This window comes from Lepisosteus platostomus, chromosome 7 (assembly GCF_059453375.1).
Source record: "Lepisosteus platostomus isolate fLepPlt1 chromosome 7, fLepPlt1.hap1, whole genome shotgun sequence".
In the NCBI taxonomy this organism is placed as follows: domain Eukaryota; kingdom Metazoa; phylum Chordata; class Actinopteri; order Semionotiformes; family Lepisosteidae; genus Lepisosteus; species Lepisosteus platostomus.
The window spans coordinates 19859946-19883883 of NC_142617.1; the positions used below are offsets into that span (position 1 = coordinate 19859946).

General features: G+C 40.7%; 1 protein-coding gene and 1 long non-coding RNA gene across 13 annotated transcripts in view; both read right to left on the reverse strand.

The window, feature by feature from the left end:
- Positions 1 to 20782, reverse strand: part of synj1 (synaptojanin 1) — a 60175-nt gene extending 39393 nt beyond the window's left edge. For 9 of the 12 annotated variants that reach the window (XM_088639620.1, XM_088639621.1, XM_088639629.1 and 6 more), the window contains exons 1-8: positions 20637 to 20782; positions 17407 to 17567; positions 14163 to 14249; positions 12603 to 12870; positions 7346 to 7571; positions 7050 to 7133; positions 4042 to 4134; positions 341 to 402 (exon numbers count right to left, since the gene is read on the reverse strand). In XM_088639620.1, the coding sequence (XP_088495746.1) occupies positions 341 to 402; positions 4042 to 4134; positions 7050 to 7133; positions 7346 to 7571; positions 12603 to 12870; positions 14163 to 14249; positions 17407 to 17530 (944 nt within the window). In that variant the 5' untranslated portion in view covers positions 17531 to 17567; positions 20637 to 20782. The remainder of the gene's footprint in view (positions 1 to 340; positions 403 to 4041; positions 4135 to 7049; positions 7134 to 7345; positions 7572 to 12602; positions 12871 to 14162; positions 14250 to 17406; positions 17568 to 20636) is intronic. The other 3 variants (XM_088639627.1, XM_088639628.1, XM_088639626.1) reach the window with 1 other exon arrangement.
- On the reverse strand, positions 10122 to 12595 carry LOC148658443 (uncharacterized). The gene is made up of 2 exons (XR_015940072.1): positions 11456 to 12595; positions 10122 to 11319 (listed from the first exon to the last, which is right to left on the reverse strand). It is a non-coding gene; the product is annotated as an uncharacterized LOC148658443 (long non-coding RNA).
- Positions 20783 to 23938: the final 3156 nt, after the last annotated feature.

Consider the following 23938-nt stretch of genomic DNA (forward strand, 5'->3'; position numbering starts at 1 on the left):
GCAAAAGAAGGTAGAGGATTGTTTTTTTTTTAAATGGTTACCTAGATAACTTATGAAATTTAATTGAGCAAAAGAGACTGTACACTTACTATTAATCAATCAGTGGGAGTCAAAAATGTCATTTTCATTAATAGCAAAATGAAGGTACAACTTTTATGGACAAGTAGTGCAAAACATTTTAGGAAGCCCAGTCTCCATAAAGTGCTTTTTGCAGGTTAAGAGTAATTCCCCTATCTTTGCATATTCTAATGTCACTGCCTCAAATTGTGACACCCTAGTATGGTATCTTGGACAGCTGTCAAGAAAGGGCTGCAGGAAAGCAGGCCACAACTTCACATACCTTTCAAAAGCAGGAGCATTGGCTTCAAACCCCCGAGACAACTTAACCCGGTGCGACCCAACCTTCAAGAAAAAGACAAGAGAACTGAGTGTGATATTGACTGTGCTGACAGGGCAATGTCTCTCTTACATGTCACATACACAAATATAAAAATCAACAAATAAATGAGACTTAAAATATTCATGTGCATAAGCATCTGTGAAAGAAATGCAGAATAAGAGCTTGGTTTGCAAGGGTGGTTCTTGGCCTACATGAAAGCTTAAGGCAGCAGAATCCTGAATTTGCAATTCAAACTGAGATTTCTTGTACAGTATGTGGGGATATTGGTTGACACTCAGGAAGGACAGGCTCCTCCATCCTTTTCAAACTGCATGTTAACGTTATCTGAAACGCTAAAGGGGAAAGACAACCCACCAGCAACGCGGCAAAGGACACAACCCGGAAACATTAAGACATTAAGTACTGAACAAAGCTGTATTTTAGATTTATTATACGTCCTACGTGGTCAAATAAGTGAGAACAAACAGGTCCCTCTCCTCATTTCAGTAATAGTAAAGGCAGATAAGTTTGGGGAATAGGCAGATTAGCAAGAGTATGTGAACAGTTGCTAAAAATGAACAAGTAAAGGTTTATTCCATGCTGAGAAGAGAAGAAAGGAAACACAACGTTTCGACTGTGGAGCATTCTTTAGGTGTAAGAAGGCTCCACAGCCGAAACGTTGCGTTTCCTTTCTTCTCTTTTTAGCATGGAATAAAACTATTACTTGATCCTTTGTAGCCTACGCATGCTGATGCAGCTACCTACTTGAACTACAGTTGATAAAAATGACAGCTATAACAATGTTACTCAATGTTTCGCTATCATTAGGTAAGCACCAGTATACAAACGGTACGTTTCAGGGTGTCAATCCCACCAATCCAAACATTTTTCAAAACAATGTCAAAAAGAATTCAATGTTGTTCTCCCAGAAGACTAAATACTCCATGACTAAATAAGCTAACCAATCATCCAGGATTGTGTACCTTTGTTTTTAGTACAGCTGAGCACCAGGAAAAGTCAGCCACTTGATCAGGCAGTTGTGAGTCATTAAATAAATGACACTCCTGCGATTTTAAAAAATAGCAAAAAAACTACTGTTGCTAAAGAAACCCTGAATCCGAAACTGACCAACAAAAAAGACAACTGAAACCAAACAGCTGGTCACAAGTCAAAGGGATCATCTTCTACACAAACTGAGGATTTCTGAGCTCGTCTACATTGTCAATACAGAGAGCAAGGAAATGCCAGCTGGTGTTCAAAATGAAGGCAGGCAATACCGAAGGGGAGAGAAAAACACAATAACAGTAAAGTTGCACATTGAGCAAAGACATAACTTCAGTCTGGGCTCACAAAATGTCCTTACTCTGAAAATGTTTAAATGTGAAAGATCCCAAAGAATTCAAGAAAAAAAAGAAAATACACCCATCCCTAACAGCTCTGAATGCCAAATGCTAGAAGCCAACTAACAATTGTTGTCACACTGTTCAGGAAATTGTGTCCGATTCAGCAGACATGATGGCTAACTATTTTTATCTTACATAAAAACACTTGCCTTGATACTCTTTGTGTATTGCTGTTAGACTTGTTTTTGTAGATTTGTACATTGTACTCTTCAGAAAGAACATACTAAATGTTGCAAATGTGAGGAGACCATTTGGTCTATTTAGCCCTTTACGTAATAAGTACGTAATTGATCCAAGGATCTCATCCAGTTGTTTGTTGAAAGGAGCCATATTCCCATAATCTTTGGGTAAAGAAAGCACCTCACCTGTATTTTCCAAGTGGCATTGGTTATTCAGCCAAACTTTTGACTACAAGGCATAATTTCTACTGTGACTAACAGCAGTAAATATGGCTCTGGGAGAGGTGACAGTTCACAGCTGCCCTCATTGTTATACAGTGCAAGCATTGTGGCTGACATGTTGGCATATTACAAAATGTTTTAAAACTTAGCTCAAGGAAATATGCACAAGAGACTTTGAAGGAGGAAATGTGGAGCAAAACAAATTCAACAGCACTGTAGAACACAATGTAAAATTCTTTGAAATGCAAACTGAATGCTGTGACATTATATATAGAGCTCAACCAGTAAATATGTTCTTTCAGATTGTAGGCTGGTGCCTGTTCCCCAGATCCTGGCTATTTCATTAAGCTATTGTGACTAAGATTCTTAAAGTGGCGTCGCTAAACTGACCAAGAGTCACTGGGGCTGGGTGGGCTGTAGTCAGCCGTTTATCCTTTGGCAGAACAGAAGGGACCTTTGCAGCTGACCAGGCACCTGTGAGCCTGGAGTAGAAGAAAGAATTGAATGTCATCCCTCTTAATTCTCAGGTATTGACAGTCAACCCAAAGGACTTCATAAAGGTCAACAAAAAATCATGGACCAAAAGACGAACTAAGTGGAAGTGCAAGACCGAGAAGAGGAGAGGCATTTCTCCAGACAAAGGTATTGATTTGATTTGCGTCATTCATGGATCGTGCAGGTGTCAGGCAACAGTAAGAAATATCACTGGCATTGTGACAATGAGTCAAAACTGTACTGCTGGCACCTCTCGTGACAGGTCTGTATCACACTGTTTCCGTTTTCTTCATTAGGAGGTGGTGGTCAAATAAGATACAGGTGCTGAACAGTGAGTCAAGAAATAAACAATAAGAAGACTAAAAGGAGATCAGATAGCAAGTTTCTAAGACATGGTTTTAATGTACTGGGCAGTTTTTCACCATTTTTCATTGACTATCTCCCTGGACTTATTCTAGTTAAAATTCTTATCGAGATTATAACAGCCAATTCCATTACAAAACACACACTTCAGATAAAACAATGCATTTGACATTCCTTTAGAAATGTATACTTACTGTACTAAAACGCATGAAAAAACACACCTTACCCTCTACTTACCAGTAACAAAACTGGTTACATGAGAAGCAGTGCATGTTACCAAATCAGATTGCAAAAGAGAGACTGTACAATCAGGTGTGGCAACAGCAAACGCCCGTACACCAAATTTAGCACCATCTAGAATTGCTTTCGTACAGTAGAATGTCAAAAATCCAAAGGTCTGCAAATGTGGTCTAATTTAAAAGGCTTGCTCCCAGTATTTACTGTGCTTTTAATCAAGCGTGGAATGATTTTTGTTATCTAGTATGTAGGTTTTATAAAGAGGCTGGCTGAACTTTTGCAGCAGTTCCTTATAATCCTTAACTGAAACACTTCCCCCAGTATGGGACCAGAGTACCTACACTACAGCAGACCACCCCCTAAAACAGAAACTGCAAACGACAGACTTTGCTGGGGGCTCATGTAAGTTCTTTAATTAATAACTTCACTTATCATCATCCTGTTTTGTCTTGTTTACATCAACCAGCACAAAGCTGGTCACTTTGTGAGAATAGAGGAGGCAAAGCAGTAAAAGATGACTACAAATCTCCATCTTGTAATCAAATGAAGACAGGCAGAATTATTCCAACTCAGTGTAGTTAACATTAGACATTTTCCCACTTAAGGGTATATGTAAACATGTCACAAGTAACAAATGCACAATAGAAACTGAGATATCCTGGTGGGTCCAAATTGCCCTTATTTTGGATTGTTGACATTGTACTGCCTTGCTACAGGATACAGCCATCACCAGAAAAGCATGGGAGCAAAGACGTCAAAATACCAGATGTAGAGTTTCATCGGCATCTCCTTCCGCAGATCCTTTATGATGATTTGGGTTCAGGTGAAATAATATTCCATGAACGTATGATTTTTTCTGATGGCATGAATACAAAGGCATTACCCATTGGTGTAAGAGGCGAAAGGAGTCTCCACAAACTGATTGGAGACAGCACTTAAAATGAGAAGGTACAGAATTCTTAATGAAACTGCTTCTTAGCTTGACTATACAGTATTATCTTGATTTGACTATCCTTTTTATAAAACCTGCAAATGTCTAACATGACTGTGTTCTCTTTTAACATTTATTTTTTCATCAACAAAGCTTTTGGACTTATTTGGCTTCCTAATGGGGACTGAAACACGATTTTGGCTAGTCAACAAGGGAAGATTACTTATTATTATTAATATCGAAGTTAACATCGTATCTATTTTTTCCACTTTTGTGATTGAAATTTTCGATATACTGATGCACAAGAGAAAAGACAATAATCCAAAGGTAATGGATTTAATCAAGCATTATAAACCGGGATATTAAACAGCCACAGAAGATACAAACAAAAATACAGCTCAATCAATCATGTTATGGTTTCAGAGTGTGAATTGTGCTACACTGTCAAAATGAAAACATTACAAACTTAGTTTCAGGTATGACGACACTGAGCATTAATACAATTCTGGCAGTGCTGATGCACAGACCTGATCAGCCTCTGGACAGACCGCTGTGTGGCCCTGCATCACCTTGCCAGACCAGGACATTTCCAGATTACCTTTCTGATATGGAATAACTGCCAGGTAAGGGACTTTGTCAATATGTCACTGATTGTAAGGTTGCCCTCAATCTTCATCTTGTTTTATGATTATCCTTCCCCTAATATACTCATTAAGCTGAAAATACTGGAACATTTGATTTAAATGATATACAACAATGTCCTTTCCTCTCTTGTCATCGGTAGCACTACTTTGCAAGTTACTGGCCAAAGGCTAAGCTTAGCCAGCTGTGAAAGAAGGCTTTGACTGTATCGGCAGCAACACTTTACTTGTCCTCCCCCCACCATTCCTCAGCATCACAGACCACAGCAGTGCAAACTGCTTATAACAGAAATCTCTATGTAAACGATAGCAAAATAGTCAAGGATCCGGCGATGCCAGAAATAGAATGCAGAGGCTTCCAGAGGCACCAGTGTCTTTTTATCTGCAGTGAAATCAGTTGTCCAGATCAGTTCTGCCACCACAAGAGGTGCAGACTGGAGTCATCTAAGAGTCCCTGATGAGAACAATGCAAAAGGTATTCTTGTGTCAAAAGAAATTCCTGATCATCACAGATTTGTTGTCTCTCCTCTTGGCTTGCACGGCTGGTATTACGGCTTGCTGTGACATCTCCACATCTCAGAGCTGTCTTCCCTCAGCTCTGTCAAGGGCAAAACGGCGCCATCGGTGAATAAAACACCACATTCATCTCTGCCGCCACTTCAGACTGTCTCTGGCCCACAAAAGATAGCCATTTCGTGTTTCCATTTACAGCTCCCTCATTGTTGAGCAGACGTTCTGCTCACGTGTGGTTAATCTGCGGCAGCTGCAGCATGAAAACAAATACTAAAACGGATCCGACGTATGCTGCCCTCTGCCATGACCTGTCTCTCACAGAGTCCAATTCCTAGTTGCTCCGGACTGGTCCACTGGGTGTTTAAACAGAACATCTCATTCTTCAGGCAACCTCTCTTGCAGGCAGACTGCCTTCAATCATGCCCGACAGCAAGCAGGAGATCTTCATTACTCAAGTTCCTGGCTGTACCTTTCAGTACCTTTCGATGTTCTTGCATTTGTTGAAATCATTTCCTCAAATGCTTACACGGATTTGTTATCGATTATTTTTTGGTTAACGTAACTCAACTACCAAATACCTGTCACATTTGCGAAATGATAAAACTTTGACCTTATACCATTACGTAATCATCCAATAAGGTATGGAGGTAACTTGAATCTGTAGTATTTCCTTTGGGCATCAGTATATTTAAATCATTTTACTTAAAATGTCAAAGCATTCTGTTTGGGAGATTGCTGGAAAATGTAATCATCTACTGCTTTAAAATTTCCTCTGTGTTTTATATACTCTGTGGATGAACTAAAACAGAGCTCTTTACAGAGTGCCTTGAAAACCGCTGCACAACACGACTGGAATAAAACATGAACCTGCCTATAGTCACGAGAAGCCACCCACTGAAAACCACATGGGGGCTCTGCTAGCAAGAAGAACAGATGGGGTAAGATGTGGATGGATTCCGCACACTTGTGATATATCTGAATGTCTGTAGCATTCTGTAGCAGAGCCATCTTTGTCTGAAGTAAGCGTACAAAAATGAGGATCTCCACTGAACCTGCGGATTGTTCTGACCAGGAAAGGTGATAGAATTCTGTCTCCTGATTCTCAAGTTGGACATGCATTTCCTGGCACTGAGAACATCTAGTTAATCCAATAAGGCTCCAATTATCAGAGATTGACTTTGAACTGAGTCTTATATAATAGTTATTGTGTGAGCAATTTAAAGCTTTGCTCTGTATCTTTATCTTCACGATCGTATTGTCCCGTTCATAATGGGTTTAGGAGAGTCAACCCCAAGGACCATTTTAATATTGCAGTCAACAGATCTGGACTGTTTCTGGAGACATTGTGGTTTCTCATGCCTGCAGTTTGAGAACACCTACGAAGCAGATTTTAGAGAGTTAACAATGCTGGGTAACACTCATTCTTCATTACATAAAGTTTTCACTCAGTTTTTACTAAATACCTCAAACATGTGAGGCAACTGTTCTGTTGGTTGCAGCCTACACCCCTGGCTACCGCAGACTCCAAAGATAAGCTTTATCTTATGTGGCCCAGACACTAATGAGAAGGAGATAACGGGAGGTACAGTCAACCGAAAGGGAAGGAATTCAGCTGAAAGAGCTGAACTGCATAATCTTCTCCATTTAAATCGATGAGTTTTTCTGAAGGGAGAAATTAAGCATTACCTGAATACCTGGTTGCTCCCAGAACAATGGAACAGATCCACGGATTTGTATGAAAGAAGACACACAGTCTTCCAGGAAAATAACCTGTCAATCAACAAGAAATGTCCAATATCACTCAGAATTCATTACGCCTGATTAATCACAAAACAGAAGAAAAAAAGATTGACACATTTCATGAGAGTTTACAAAGCTGGAAGGATTAATAAGGAAGACGAAAACAACAGACAATGAGTCAGTGGAAGTGGGAACAGAACGTTCAACGATGCCATATCAGCAGCTCAGATGCTGGATTTCACCTGCTCGGTTTCCACGAAGTTGGCCACCTGGCCGTCGTCGTTGGTGCCGCGCACGTGGAAGCGGGTCCCCGCTCTTTCGGAGCTGAGCCGCGAGATGACGCAGGCCTTGGCCTGCTTGTGCCCGGCATAGATGGTCCGGATCTCCACCCCGCCGCACATGAGCCGCAGCAGCCAGTCGTCACAGTTCACCCCATAGTGCTTCAGGTGCAAGTGCAGCGACTGGTTCCTGCCCGGCAGAAGGACAAACAGGTGTTTCACCTCTGCTTAGAACTCCACCTGTCCGTCTTCTAACCCCTTCATCCGATTCAGGAAGGAGGAGGGAGCCGGAGCCTATCCCGGCAAGCAACGGAGGCAAGGCAGGCTACACCCTGGACAGGACACCAGTCCATCACAGGGACACACTCACATCAGGGTCAATTTTCCCACAGGCCAATTACAGTCTTCTCTTTTTTTAAAGTGCATACTTCCATGTGAAAGAAGTTAAATGTCAGCAAAAACTTAAAAAGCAATCAAAAACGAAAAGAGCGTAAGCATGCAAATAATGTCGACTCAACAAAAAAAAACATTCTATAAAATAAAGTTGAGAATATAGTTAGTGTTTATTCTAAAATAACCACTAATCCTTGTCAGTTTTCTTTGAATTCATGGTTTTTGTCTATTTTTAGCCATTTCTTGTGGATTTCAAAGCAATACTAATTAATTAATTTAAATATGTGTCTGAAGCCAGGATCACGTTCTGCTCACATCCCAGCATCTATGTCTCTGGACTGTGGGGGCTCACAAACACGAGGAGAACAGACAAACTCCACACAGATGGTACCCCAGGTCCAGAATTGAACCCAGGGCCTGAAGGCTGAGAGGCAGCAATGCTAACCACTGCACCATCATGCCGCCCCCGTCCAGAGTTCATTTCAGAAAAGGCAATAGACAGGCAGGCAAACAACCACATCCCCATTTGTTCAAAACAGTGCACAAAACCACAGACTGCACGAAAAGGGAGAAAGTCCACCAACACCAACCACTGCACCACTGAGATCATCTGCAAAGGGTATCGGTGTCAGGAAGCAGGATGTCTTGCTTACAGAACTGATAACATTTACAGATCAAAGGGCCAAAATCACACCTTACCCTTGTTTTACTAAATAACTCTGAGAACCTTAAGTATTAAAACAGGATGCTGTTACATTTAACTTGGTAACAAACTCACGGAGCCTTTTTTTCACAGCAGTGCCAAGCAAAGCACAAATGCTAAGTCATCACTATTAAAGAACAAAATATAGAGAGAGGGATGTGAGCAGAACTTGAACTTGACTTCAGACACCTATTTAAAAATTAATATTGCTTTTAAGTGCAAAAGAAACAGCTAAAAATAGAAGAAAACCATGAGTTCAAAGAAAACTGACAAGTCATTTTAGAATAAGCACTGACTATATTCTCAACTTTATTTTATGTTTATATTTTAATGTTTTTTTTTGCTGAGACAACTTTATTTGCTTTTTAAAATGTTGCTGACATGTAACTTCTTTCACTTGGAAGGGCTTGATTAAAAGTATGCACTTCGAAAAAAAGAGGACAACTCATTTGTAATTCAACCAAAAAAAAAACACCAGTGGAAGAGTTTGAAGACTACTGCATGTGTTTAAGCCTTTTCACACAATTATTTCGTGTTCCTTTATTCTCACTGTCCCACACATTTCAGAATACTGTAGGGCAGGTGTGTTAACAATACGGTTCGCTGGATTATTTTTGTTTCCTTTTTCTGTAACTTTTAACTGTTCGGGCGCCCTTTCTCTTTCAGGGCTGTTCTGCAATTTTAGTAGGGAAGAAAGTCTGGCTGAGTTCTGCTCAATAACATCGTCCAAGCTTGGCTCTGAAAAGTGATGGGCTTAATGACATTGCGTTCTACAGTTGTGAAAATTGGACCCACCATGTTTAAGGCTACTGGTTGTAGTTATCTGGACTGAAGTTTTGTGTCACTAAATTGACATTCCAAGAAAGAAGCAGCAAACCTTGATTTCAGAAATCAAAATGGAGCGAACAAAAAATGGAACTGTCGATTTTCTCCCCAACAGGTTTACACATCACTGGTGTTGTGATTCATTGCCGAAGATTTTACATTTTGGTAAAAAACAAAGTCCTCCAAGTCCCACACACTGCAGTGAAGCTGAACAGGTTTGTGAGAGGCGTTCGTCCACAGGAGGTGGCCGCCAATCACTCTCAGACACACTGTGCATAAGTGCTAGCTGTGTATTATATATCACCATTAAAAAATGGTAGTGCACTTTTTCATACACAATAAGCGCAATTATATTAAGAAACATAAAGGTACATATTTATTTTAAGACTTTCTTGAGCTATTGATATATCAATTTTCATGTTCTCTCATATAAAATGTACTGTTGAGCCACTCATATAGAAGCATGTTTTAAAAGAAAGGAAGAATATCATAAATTTAAAGGAGAGCTTAAAAGGAACTACACAATGAAACAGATTTACAGTATTGTATATTATACAGTTTATAAGTATATTATGCAATTTAACTATTTGTGAAAAAATTTAGACTGCCTTGTCAGGGCCACGTCCAGTTTTAATGAAAAGATCGCATATAGTATATGCTGCCCAATACTGATAAGCTTGGAAAACAGACTGTCCTACGTTTCCATAATGCTTATCTACTGCAAATTTAAATGTACAAATAAAATACATTGTTATTATTAATATCCAAAGCAACTTACATGTGCAGCCATTTATACAAACAGGCATTTTACCAAAGCAATTTAGGCAAAGTAGGTATATTCCGACAAGTCACTGTAACTATATATAGCAAACAGCAAAAAGTACATAATTTGATAGAACTAATAAAACAATTCTTTAGGATATCTATGTCAAATCCATCAATCCATCTTCTAACCGCTTTACCTAATGCAGGGTCATGGGGGGTCATGGGGAAGCAGGATACATCTTGGACAGAACAGAACTGTCCTGGAAGCTACCATTGCAAGAAAACTGGAGCACCCAGGGGAAACACATGTGAACATGGGGGGAACATACAAAGGCCACACACCTAGCACCTAGATATTGAACTGGGGGCCCAGCACTGCACCACCCTATTTCAAATCACTTCCTGAAATTAAAGCAGCTGTCATATCCACAGATGGCCTTGCAAAGTAAAAGGAAATGAAAATATAAATGTGGTAAATGAACAGTAGAAACAAATTAGCATTCCCTTACTGAGATGGTACGTTGTTACTAGGATCTTAGCTGAAGTCAGTGATTAGGCTTCTTTCACAATCCAGGGGTTAAACAGGTATCTAAGGGATTTCTAAATCAGGAAGCCTATGGAAAAGACAAAACAGAATAGGCCAACACACGACCCACTGGCCATAACTCCAAGGACTGCCATCTGCTCATGCTGTGGTCTTAAATTGGAGAGAAAAGACAGAGCAATGCTTTGCTTCCTGATATACTGAAATCAGCATCTGTGCCGATTAATCACTACATGTAAAAGCGTAATGCAAAACACCGAACTGGGTGTTTAATGTTCTGTACAAATAAATCTCCTCAGCAACACCTTTTCTTTGCATATGCAGTGCATGACAAAGCACTTATTTGAATCCTGTTCTGATGCCCATCTTTACAGAGCAAATCATTAAGCACATGTATCCTGTAGGTTTATGACACTGCGGGGCTGGCTTTGCAGTGCTGGGGCCCTGGGATAAATCCCTGGTGTGCTATCTGTGTGGATTTTGTATGTTCTCCCCATGTTCGCATGGGTTTCCTTCGGCTGCTCCGGTTTCCTCCCACAGTCCAGTACCAGACATACTTGTAGAATAATTGGCTTCTAGGAAAATTGGCCCCGATGTGAGTATCTGTGTTTATGTCCGTCTAGTCTGTGATGGATTGGTGTCCTGTCCATTGGTGTTTCCTGCCTTGCTCCCATTGCTTGCTGGGACAGATTCAGGCTCCCATGCTACCTTGCATTGGATTAAGCCCCAATGTGAGTATCTGTGTTTATGTCCGTCTAGCCTGCGATGGATTGGTGTCCTGTCCAGGGTGTTTTCTGCCTTGCTCCCATTGCTTGCTGGGACAGATTCAGGTTTCCCATGCTACCTTGCATTGGATTAAGCCATTAGACGATGGAAGGATGACATGACATTTTATTTCAGATCCTCAAAAACAGGAATATATTATCTTTACCAATGTTATCATTATTATTAATAGAAACTGAAAGATACTTTTGTCAAAAGATGAATTGTGCCCATTTATGCAGCTGAAACGATTAAACGTCCTCACTGAAGAGCCTTTTGTTCAAAGGTGTATGAATGCAGTAATCCATCACAGATCTGAGTCTTCTAGGTGTTAGTCAAGAGCGCTGGCCACTCCTACACACTACTACTATAGGATGTTCCTATAGTTCAGGGAGAGGCAGCCTGTGGAGTGTGAGCTGGGCACAGGCACAAGCAGCAGTGCAGGGTCCAATAAGCCCAATAAGAAGGCTGCTGTGTTTCGCCTCTCCTGCAGAAATCAGATCATACATCTGCCAGTTCTAGCACGGGTTTCCTCACAAGGCCTGTTCTAGCAGAGATTAAACAAACTCCAGATCTCTTAAACTGCACGTGATGGACCCTTGGTTCTTATTCACAGCAGAACTAAATACCACCCCCTGAAGTTCTGTGCTCTGGCAGCGTGTTCAAACACAGCAGCCCTCCTTGTGTAAGTCAGTACACATCTCTCCAGAAACAACAGACAGCTGCTAAGTATTGAACCTTGTAAAACCAGAAATAAACACCAGAAAAATATCAGAAAAGGGACTTTCCTTACAGCAAATGAGATTTGTTTGTAATAAACCCCCCCAAAAAAAAATTCCAGTTACAACATTCCGGTTACTACATCCTTCCAACTCCCACCACTGAAGGTCATACACATAGATATTTAGACAAAAGGAAGTGACAACATGCACTCAAAATAGTTTGGTATGGAGTTTAAAGAGTTATTACCGATTAATCAACAAAGAAAATCACATTTCATAAAGCAGGGAATTCTTCCACACTGTCTGATTTTGCCTTATATAATTTTCATGATATACTTTTCATTTGAGGCCACATGGCATATTATGCTCTTCATCTTAAAGAAGAAAATTTACACCGGCATATCATATATTGTAAGGTAGTACATTCATGATCAAACAAGAGAGAAAAAAAACATTACATCATCAACACAACACAGGCATTTAAATACAGCTGTCTGGAATACTCACCAAAAGAATCTGTTATCAGTGGTATCTTCCTTAATCCTGCGATGTGCGTTGAGACTGAGGTCCATACTGACCCCGCTGGAGGACCATGCGAAATAAAAGTTTCCAGAGTTCAAGATCTTCCGCACGTCCGAGATCCGATCTTCATCCGAAGGGTCGTTTCTCAGGGAGACGAAGTCAGTGGACGTGACTCGAAAGACTTCGGACTCCTGCACCTTGCCGACAGACATGCACCCTGTGACTACCACGAGGCTGTGCAGCATCGCGTCTCCTGGTGAGAGCGAAGAGGCAAGCAGAGAGAAGAGTCACGCACAGAAGAGTGAGAAATACCACTCTCCGGGAGGACCAGTGAAAGATGCATGGCGATTCCAAGGGACAATAGCAGGGCCGACAAATGTTTCGGTATGGGGGCCAGCAGGAGAGCTTCCTTTAAAAAATTTTTGAAAATTTATTTTAAAAATAAGAGATTGGTTCCAGCAAGATGTGTCAAAAATACATAGTTCTCAAATGGAAGGGGGGTCTGCTTTTTAGCTGGAGTCATATAATTCTCCTCTTAAGTCAAGATGTTTAAGTCAAGTTGAGCACTTCTTTCATCCAATTGAGGGTAGGAGGTGGACCCGAGCCTGTCCTTGGCAAGCAATAAGTTCAAGGCAGGATACACCCTTGATGGGAAGCCAGTCCATCACTGAGCACACACGGGAACAAACACACACTCACACAAGGGCCAATGTTCCCAAAAGCCAATTAACCTGAGCTGTGGAGCACCTGGAGGAAACCCACTCAAACACAGGGAGAACATACAGACTCCACACAGATAGCACTCCAAGTCCAGAATTGAACCCAGGGCCACAGCATTATGAAGTACCAATGCTAAACACTGTGCCACCATGGCACCCCCATTTTTTCCAATTCTAAAACGAAGTATTTTTATTATACAGTTCCTTATATTGAGGAGTCGCTTTATTTTATTTTGACCTGTGCGCGTGTTCTGGACACAGCACTAGACTCGTAGTGACACTCCGAGTGTGGTCAGGCCAAGGAGAAAGAGACAGATTTCTATCACCGTCCTCGGCCGAGTCCAATCCCAAGATGCGAGTCTGACTAGAAACTATTGGAATGTGTGATACACCTCCCACACACCACATCACAATCTCCACCGTAGGTGACCCCGAGAGACAAATGGGCTAAAACTGGCTCTGTAAATATTTCAGAAACTTGTGGAATACGTGATGGGTCCTGTTCCTGTTGCTGAACATGTTATAGAGTGGGGGTACATAACATGTTGCCCAGTGAGTATATGCTGCTGACATCTTCAATAATGTTAGAATACAGACCTTTGTGAACCAGGAATTGCTAGGATTACTCCACCTGTTCAGGGCATGAATGGAGCACATCTATACTAGAAGACTGCAATTTTTCCACACAGAGGACTCCAAAACATTAAGGAGGTGCCTAAATCTCAGAAGGTAAAGCAGTCTCCAATAAAAACAGCCACTGGAGAATATCACATTTGTTTAACACAAGTGAAAAATACCAGATCTAAATATCCAAAAAAAGACTCACCAAGGTTAAGCCTTAACACTCCCAATATCCCGTAGGCATCCAACATTTTGGTGTATCCTCCCTTGATGGCTTCCTTCTCCGCAGACGCTATGAAAAACAAAGGGGAAAAAAACAAATGATCAAAACGATTCGGTAAACACTGTTTCTATGACAACAAATGAAAGAGTTGCAGTACAGGACTAATCATTTTCAAAACCTTGTGATTCAACATGGGTGGTGGCACTGCAGCCCAGAAACCCAGTGGTTAGCATTGCTGCCTCAGAGCACTGGGGCCCCGGGTTCAATTCCAGACCAGGGGTGGTGTCCGTGTGGAGTTTGTATGCTCTCCCTGTGTTTGCGTGGGTTTCCTCCGAATGTTTCGGTTTCCTCCCACAGTCCAAAACCACACTGGTAGGTTCACTGGCTTCTGGGAAAATTAGCCCTAGGAAGGTGTGTGTGTGAGTGTCTATGTGTGCCCTATGATGGACTGGCATCAAGTCCAGGGTGTACCCCGCCTTGCACCCCACTTGCAGGGACAGGCTCTGGCTTCCCTGTGACCCTGAATTGGAGAAATCGGTCAGAAAATGGATGGATGGATGATTCCACACTTTGGATGGAGAGTGGAACAGAGGAAACAACACATGCACACGTCATATGTACAAAAAACATCCAAGGAAAAAACTGGAACGGACGTTTTCAATGTTTAATGTTTGAAAAAACAACAAGCTTAAGTCCTGTCCATTACCATTGTTGGGGAAATTGACCAACTTAAAGAAGAATGTCTTTCTAGATTATCATACAGAGACTGTGTTGTACTGCACAGCAAGTATTACCAACAAGTAATATTGGTGCCCTTGAGTACTCATGAAATAGAAAAGGTTTACATAATTTATCTATCATGTATGAAAAACTGGTTGATAAAAAAACAACCCATTATGGATCTTCTTTGTCATTTTTGTGAAAGTGATTGAATTTTCATACAATTCCCCTCTAGCCTCTTTCTGAAAATGAAGTATACTGAAATTTAAAATGTCATCCAAATGTTAAGACCATATCAGCATGGATTTCCCTGGTTGTAAGTCTTTTTAGCAGCAAAAGCTTACCGACTGGTCGCATTTCACAAAAATCAGAGGGTTCACGGGGATACTCTGACCAGTATTTGGTAAAGAAATGGGAAAGATGAGGAAGATAATGTTTTTTTTAACAACTAAATCTTACTTCACAGGAAACAAAATATATTTCCAGTGCTTCATAGTCAGGTTGCACATTTTGAATTGCTGCTTTTATACAAATAATAAGACTGGCACAAGATCAAGATCTAAAGGGAATGATTAAAATATGCTTTTTTTAAAAAACATAGCACTTTTAACATTAAAGTTTGAAATTATTAAAAAAATGGAGAGGGCAGGAGAGATGCCAAAAAGTTTAATTGCCAGCCATATCACCCTACAATTTACAACTGGTAACCTACTGAAGCTAAGCAGGTGTGAGCCTGGCCAGTACTTAGATGGGAGACCTCCTGGGAAAAACTAAGGTTGATGCTGCAAGAGGCATTAGAGGGGCCAGTAGGGGGCACTCAACCTGTGGTCTGTGTGGGTCCTAATGCCCCAGTATAGTGACGGGGACACCATTCTGTAAAAAGGCACCGTCCTTCAGATGAGACGTGAAACTTAAAAACCGACCCTCTGTGGTCATTAAAAATCCCAGGGTGTTTCTCAAAAAGAGTAGGGGAATTACCCTGGCATCCTGGCCAAATTTCCCATGGGCCTTTACCAATCATGGCCTCCTAATAATCCCCATCTATGAATTGGCTTCATTACTCTGCTCTCCTCCCCACTGATAGCTGATGTGTGGTGAGCGTTCTGGTGCACTATGGCTGCCGTCGCATCATCCAGGTGGGGCTGCACACTGGTGGTGGTGGAGGGGAGTCTCATTACCTGTAAAGCGCTTTGAGTGGAGTGTCCAGAAAAGCACCATATAAGTGAATTATTATTATTATTAATAATAATAATAATTCTATCCACATTATAAACAAGGGTCATTCTAAAGATGAAAAGGATGGACAAATCCCTCAAGACGTCATTCAGAACAGACAGGGCAGTGTGAAAAAGAAAGAGCAAGGGCCTTTCGTAAGATCTGGCATTCGACGCTTGACACAAGCCACTGCTGCTCAGACAGGAGCTATGACAAAAATGTATATGGTGATAAAGAGAGCCAAAGCCGGGAAGGAAAGAAGATGACTGATAAGCAGAGGGCAATCCGCTGCCATTGGGAAGGAAAACAATGCGTACAGTAGTGTCCGCAACAGTTCACTGATAAGCGAAAGTAATTCAGCTACCTAAACCATCAGGACAGAATTCATAACCCCGAAAAAAGATGAACCTGTGATCACAGCCTGATCACACCATAGATATACCAACTTCCTTTCAGTTTGCTTCCTTGTATCTTTGCAAGTAAAACATGATTAAACGGAACATATGCATTTTATTGAAATCGACATACAGTACATTACATAGAATTTCTGGATTGCAATTTCAGATGCAGTGAGAAGGCCTTTAGAAAGAAAAGTGCTTGCAATCATCACCACGATGTCCAGCTATGAATAAGACTAAGGCCAGCAGCCAAGCGCAATATTTAACAGGACATCTGGTAAATAAAATCTCCGGAAACATGAATTAAATTACACACACCAAACATCGGTATGCAAAGTGTTGAGCAAAACCATCCTTTTCTTTACTGATACATAACTGAAACCTGTTATACACAGGCTGGCATGGCAGCATTTAGAAAAGACAAAAAATGACAGTCTTCTGTTGAAACATCTAAAAAACCTGCACAGCACTATATGTCACGACAGCTACAGATACTGGTAAGGCTGTGCTCTGTTTCTTTCGGCATTTCCAATTAGGCTCAAGTCTCCCGGTGTCCTAGAGGAAAGACTAATGAGACATTTCTCTGACAAAATGTACAAAGAAGACTAACTCAGCCCCACCCTCTTTGACAGAACAGGGCTGGATACTACAAGCAGTGTTTCACTTTGCTGAGCAGGGACAGCTTCCATGATACATTTGCAGTAACAGATTTTGCTGACCTTATGTTTAAAGACTTGAGCATTGGGCAGCGCTTTAGAATTAACATGACTCCTCCCTACCCCACCCACACACACACAGCAATGCACCATGGTGTAAGGTAAAAACTGTCAGATGGCTTGATGGTTCAGAAAACATTTGCAAACCGCTGCTGTGACTCTGGTTACTGGACTTACACAGGACAGCAACAGCTCCCGACTCGAACAGCAGGCACTCCTCTCGGTTTCTCGTCTCCACTATCACGCTGTAGGGAGGTGGGTCCAGTTTGTGATAAATGCGATATCCTTTGCTGAAGGCCATCTTTTTCTTCTTCTCTTTTTAAGATATTAAAACACACCTGAAAGAGCAGAAAAGAGAAACCTTCAATTTCTCAAGCCTCAATCCAAGACGAACGCAACCTGTGCATCATCACAGATTTTCTCAAAAAACTAATGTCCAGCAAACAAATCTGGTCAATATTTACGATTGCAGGTTTCAGGTCCCACTTCAAACTGAACCCAGGATTTATAATAAAAATATGCAATACAAATGCAATAAAAGTAACATAAGGCAGACTATTAATTACTCTTGATTCTGATGTTTTGCAAAAACACTTTTTTCATTTTTGTATGATTTATAACCTTACGCCTGTCAGATGTCAACTGGAAATGGTCCTTCATTTGCAAGGGAAATGTCCACAAAAATAAAACTCTGTTCTCTAAAAATAAATGCAATCAAAGTTGCCAAATGAATAGATTTCCAATAAAGTATAAGGAAATGTAAATTATTCAAAGAACATAATTTTTTACAATGGCCTTATTTTAAAAAATGCAGTCTGATTCTGAAAAATCAGTTTTTCAGTTTTTGTATTTTGTCTCTAACAAGTGGCCAATCAAATATTTTTCCTGGGAAACAATCATTTGTCCTCGCTTGAACCAATGCATTCATTTCACATCAGACAGCACTGCCCAATCAAAACACTATCAACTATCAATCTCTAAAGACTTGATGTGAAATTCAGGATCAACTAATACTGGCCCCAATACTTCATGCAGCCTGGAAGGTAGACAATGTCTAAAGTCTTCCATCTTAATCTGCAAGTGTGACTGGAATTGCAACTTGTAAACTGTAAAATGAAACTGTAAACTATAATTTGCATGCAAGGTTGCAGCCCTGATGCGATACCTACGAGTTCACACAAGCCTGCCCCTCCATCGTTGTAAACGTCCCTACAATCTCCAGCCTGCAGAAACCCATGGCTAGCCTGGCAGGTAAGATAATATAATCTAGTGTGACTAACGATCACACCAGTGTCCCAGACAGAGCCAAAGAGCTGAAGCCCTATCTGCTAAAATCTCTCCAGGACCCTGCTAAACTCCAACACAGTCCACCTCCTACGCTATGAGCCAGTTGCCTTTGGAAGAAACCCACTGAGCAGTGTTGCAGTGGGCACTTTTTTCTCCTTGGGCTCTCTGGAGGTGAGCATATCCATCATTAGCAGAAGGATGAACCCTTGATTCATCATCGCCAAAACACAGGGTTGCAGCTTCTGATGATCCAGAGAGAAAACACCCACGATTCAGCCTCATGGAGTTGTAGACTGCCTTTTTAAACACTAGCATCAGGTCCCCTTGCTGTCTGCTCTAATAAAATAAAAAAAAGAACTGAATCTTTTTAGGTTGGAACAGAAAGATCTTCTAGGGGACCTGCCTCATGCTTTTCAAGATCAATGGATTTTTTTCAGTATCAACAGAAAAACAAAGTAAGGACACGTGTGGAAACTGCAGGGCAGTGCACTTAAAAACTGAGAACTGGAAGTGATCCTTTACACAGAGAATTGTGGGAGTATGGCACAAGCTGAGTAGCTACTGTATGTTTCTAAAGCTAATACACTAGTTTTCTACAAGAAACAGTTAGATGAAACCTTCGCACCACTGAGCTATGAGTCAAGTGATCTTGTCTTATTTACAACCTCTTATATTTTTTAACTCATATGAGACTCTAGTGGACAACATGGTGGTGAATTGGTGAAGACTGCTGCCTCACAGCACAGGGCCCTGGATTCAGTTCCAGACCAGGGTGCTATGTGTGTGGAGTTTGTTTTTCTCGTGTTAGCATGTTAGAACATCTGCCAGGTGTTCTGGTTTCCTCCCAGTTGAAAAACACACTGGTACATTAATCGGCACGCAGGAAAAATGGCCCTGTTGTGTATGTGTGTGTCCAGGGTGTACCCTGCCTTGTGCCCAGTGTTGCCGGTACAGGCTCCAGCTCCCCCATGACCCAGAATTGGATCAAACAGTTAGAAAATTGATGGCGGACGGTGGATGGATGAGACTCTAGCAAGCTGCCTTGGAGATAAGGCTTAACTCTCAAGTGCTTCAGCTCAAAGTGCCATTATTGTCTATATTATTGCCATTATTGCCATCATAGTGTCTATATTTCAATCACGGTGTTGTGCTTCAGACGTATTACTGTCATATCCAATACTGGAAATCTGCCAGGTTGGGTATCTGTTAACTTGATGTTAAACGAAGCAGCTAGGACTGTTTAAATATTCCCAATTTCCAGGACAGATGAAACATGGTAGTCTGGACATCCCTAAAATTAAATAAATACATTTGCATCGGCCTCCAGCTACTACCTTTGAAAGCCATGACTCTCAGGCCAACAGCATTGAATTGACTAGAATGTGTCAATCGCGCGTCGCAGGAACTGTCACTTACCACACCACCAGTTCTAACAAATCTGACAGCAGGAAATCATATACAGTTCGCCCCCTTGCAGTTACATAGGATACGCGCACAGTAATCTTACTCCACTGCTGTGTTTGGGTGATTTGAACTCGCACCGATTAACCTTCAGTTAGGTAAACAAAAAAATCGCAGACTGGCGTTTCATTCTAATCACGCAAAATCAATTCAGGCCCTTTGTGTGATACAGGCCAGATGACACCACCTTTGAGCATAAACCCAATATGATAAAGAATGGCTGGCGGCTATACAATATACGAAATTACAATGGGACTCCAGGTCCTGCTGCTCTGACAACATAAATAGCTGCGTATACTGATATGTATAAAATCAAACACAAAGATTAAAATGCTGATGTTCAAACTGGTTTACCAATATTAAAATGACATTTCCTAACTCTAACTTATGGCAATCACTGAAACCACATATTTTCACGCATCTCTTTGATTTATAACACCGTCTTGTCTTCCGGCTTCATTTTGCTTATACAGTATCCTGTTATGAAGTATTTTAGTGCATTTCGCCTCCTCACTAAGCCCCGTACGCTCTTTAGTGAAAGGCCATCTGTCACGCAAAGACACGCACGGGTGTTAATCGCGCAGGCCAGCGAAAATGGTCTGTATCGCACAAAACGATTTACAGGTATTTCATATAATGATATTTTCAAATCTCCTCACCGTCCCACTGCTGTCTCCGCCGGATTTACCAGCCTCTGATCTCCGAGACCACAGAGTCCCTGCCCTCCCACTGCCAATAGGCGACGTCAAACGTCCGCAGCGCACGGTTCCGCCTGCGTAACCGTATAACCCGGCACACACGGGCACCCCAGGTTTGTGAGGAACGCTCATAGAACAAAATGGTCTAACACTAAGACTTATGCTAATAAGGGGTCTAATTCCCCTTTTAATGCTTATGAGGTGGAAATGCATTATTACTTCCATTAAAAACTTGAAATATATATATAAACATATCTGTTGTAACTGATGCAAGAAATGTAAGTTATTGTGCTCAAATTTATACCTTTGGCAGCGTTTTGTTCTGCGTTTTTTGTTCACTTATATTTTTGGATACCCTTTCTCTTTTGCATAATTTGATGTTCAATAAAACTTTTGAAAGAAAGATTTTCTAAGGAATGCGCTTGCTTTGTAAGAATCAGGGTTTTCCAGATAATCTGATAGAGTGAGAGCCCAGTTTCGAAAACTGTCATTAAAGATTAAACACACGTGCAAACTAAAACTGATATCTTTAATCATAATACAGCTAGTTTTTTATATTTTATGTTTGCACATATTGCAGACCCACTGTGTACTAGGCCTCGAGGGTGGAGGACTGATATTTTGTCCTTCTTGGAAACATTATGTTTTTGCTCTGTAAATAATCAGATATAACTAGTATATTTTCTCATTCTTCAATTAATAAACAAAAGCTGGGTGAAAAAATATTCAGGTCACCAAATCCTGCTTGACTACATTGAAATGTGCATTTAAAGTTGATAAAAGGAGAAATTTTCCTTCAGAAAAGGTTGTGGAAGTATAGAAGAAGTTACCCAGCTATGTTGTTTAAGCTGAAATTTTAAACTCATGTTTCCTTCATGAAGCGCCTGAGTGCAGAGTTCAAATAGCTAAGAGAGTCCTAAAGAGCTGGGCAGATCAAATACCACCCTCTCCTTTTTAATCTTATGTTCTTACTTCAGTTTTTTTGCCTCACAGCAGCGCCTTAGGACCTGGGAACGCTGGAAACTAAGCAGTTATTGAAAATGGGTATGTAACTCTGTCTTAATTATTCCTAATAGCACCCAATAGATGTTATTATACATTGCCTGTATGGGCACCCAGGTTAATATGAACTGTAGAGAGCCGGGGCCAGAAAACTACTCGGTATACGTCTAGATGCCTTAAGATGGTGTATTACCAAACGCGAACTACATTTCCCACAAACCCACTGGAGTACTTCCTGTAGTGTTTCTACGTTTCCGCTAAACTGTCTGTCAGTTGTGACGTTCTTGCAGGTCCCTTCCAGTCACATGATGGTGTCACAGGTGGTCGTCTAGTACGATAGACGCGTGTAAAGAATAAACCAAAACTGAATCTGCTACTAAATTGGTTTATGTCTGAAAACAATAGAAAAAACAATGGGACGATTCCGTATAGTGGCACACTAGCCTGCGTGATTAAGCTAATACATCCGCCTACTGTGCCAAACAACTTCCTGTTACAGTTTCATAGTTGTTCTTATGAAAAAGTGCTTTACATTTTTATCAATTGGTATGATGTAATAATCTGCATCACTGAAGCCACTCATAGTTATGGTGTCTTTTAAATCACAGGCAGGAGGATTTAAGTGAAGACAGGTTGGGTTCTGTCTTAAGTAAGGGAAATGCCTTCCCTCGTGAATAACAGCTCCTGACTGGTGGACTACAGTACGTGCTGACAGGTCAGAGAGAAAAGGGAGGTCACCAGGGCACTATAATATATTGGCCACTCATTACCCTCCAGAACAAGTACTTTGGGAGTCAGTCAGTAAGGTACACACATCTGAAGTGTGTTTGGAAGAGGTTTGGTTTACAGCTGGTTGTTAGCCAAGATCAAGACCTACAATATGTGGACAGGCTATTCAGAGCAGGGGTAGACCTACTGTAGTAGTTACAGTTTGGCAAGTTGCTCCTGAAGTAAGGCTGGGTAACAGCATAAGCAATGTGGCTCGTAACCTGTACACACACCTTTGTGTAAAGATGTGTCTCCTGTTCTTTTGAGTTAAGAGGCAGCTCTCGTTCTTACTCCAAAATACATTCTTACGTTTTACATTGTGCTATCCAGTTTCTGTTTACTGTTGGAAAAAGTCCTGGAAAAGTCCAAAACCTCTGTTAAGGTTTATAAGGTCAAAATTACTGCCCTTCATTTTGTTTGGCTGATTTGCTAAATGTACTGTATAAAGGTGTTTATAAAGTTGTTTCTTGCATTCAAAGCAGTGTTGGAAGGCAATGGGTTACCAGTTACTGTTTTAATTGTAATAAGAGCTCAAAATCTGGGTAAAGGTCATCTCTTACACATTTTTGACAATAATACGATTACAGTTACTTTCAGTAATTTAGAGATTATTTTAAGCAATTCTTTTTGGGATTAATTATGTGAATAAAGCAGAAATGAACTAGAGTATTTACAAAGGGATCTTTTCTAATTCATAATGTTATTTAATTATTACCCATATGACAATTTAGGAGAAAGTAGGAGACATACAAGCATGTTTTCTGTTCTTTTGCAGGAAGTACAGTATATACAGATTTCCCCAGTGTGCTGTGCCTTGGAAAAGAAGGTTTTTATGGCATTAGAAGAGTCATGATTCTTGGTGCATGTGCTGGTACACTTCAGATTGGAAAAAAAATGCATCATGATCAAAGCTCTGATTTACCTGGTCAACATATACAGTCAGAACATGAAATTAAAGGGGAAACTCAATGCTATGTTTGTATTTCGGTGTTTGAAAGAATCAGAATTGATAAGTGCATTTCAAATCACAATGAATGTAAAATGTACATAGTAACATGTAAAACCCCCTTTTTACATCACAAAATAGACTACATTTCCAGGTATGTGCAGCACCATATTCTGTGATTCAGAATAAGCCAGCAAAACATCCAGTGAAGTGAAGCGGTTCTATTACATTGTAAACAAGCAGACTTGTGAATACAGGTACATTACTTTTAATCCAGTAGAAATATTGCTCTCCACTTTGAGATGGTTTCGCAGTCAAATACTAATTACTTATTAACTCTGCATACAGATCACGTTGGAACATTTCTCAGGTGAAATGTCTGCTGCACAACCTGTACTTATTCACTCATGCATCGCATTACATTAGTCATTAGAGAGCAGGAAGAGCCGGTTCACCATTCTCATGAACTCTCCACAAAAATAGTGACAGTACTTTCATAGTTCACAATTTTGTGTTTAATTCAGAATATCTTCAATTTTGCCATACT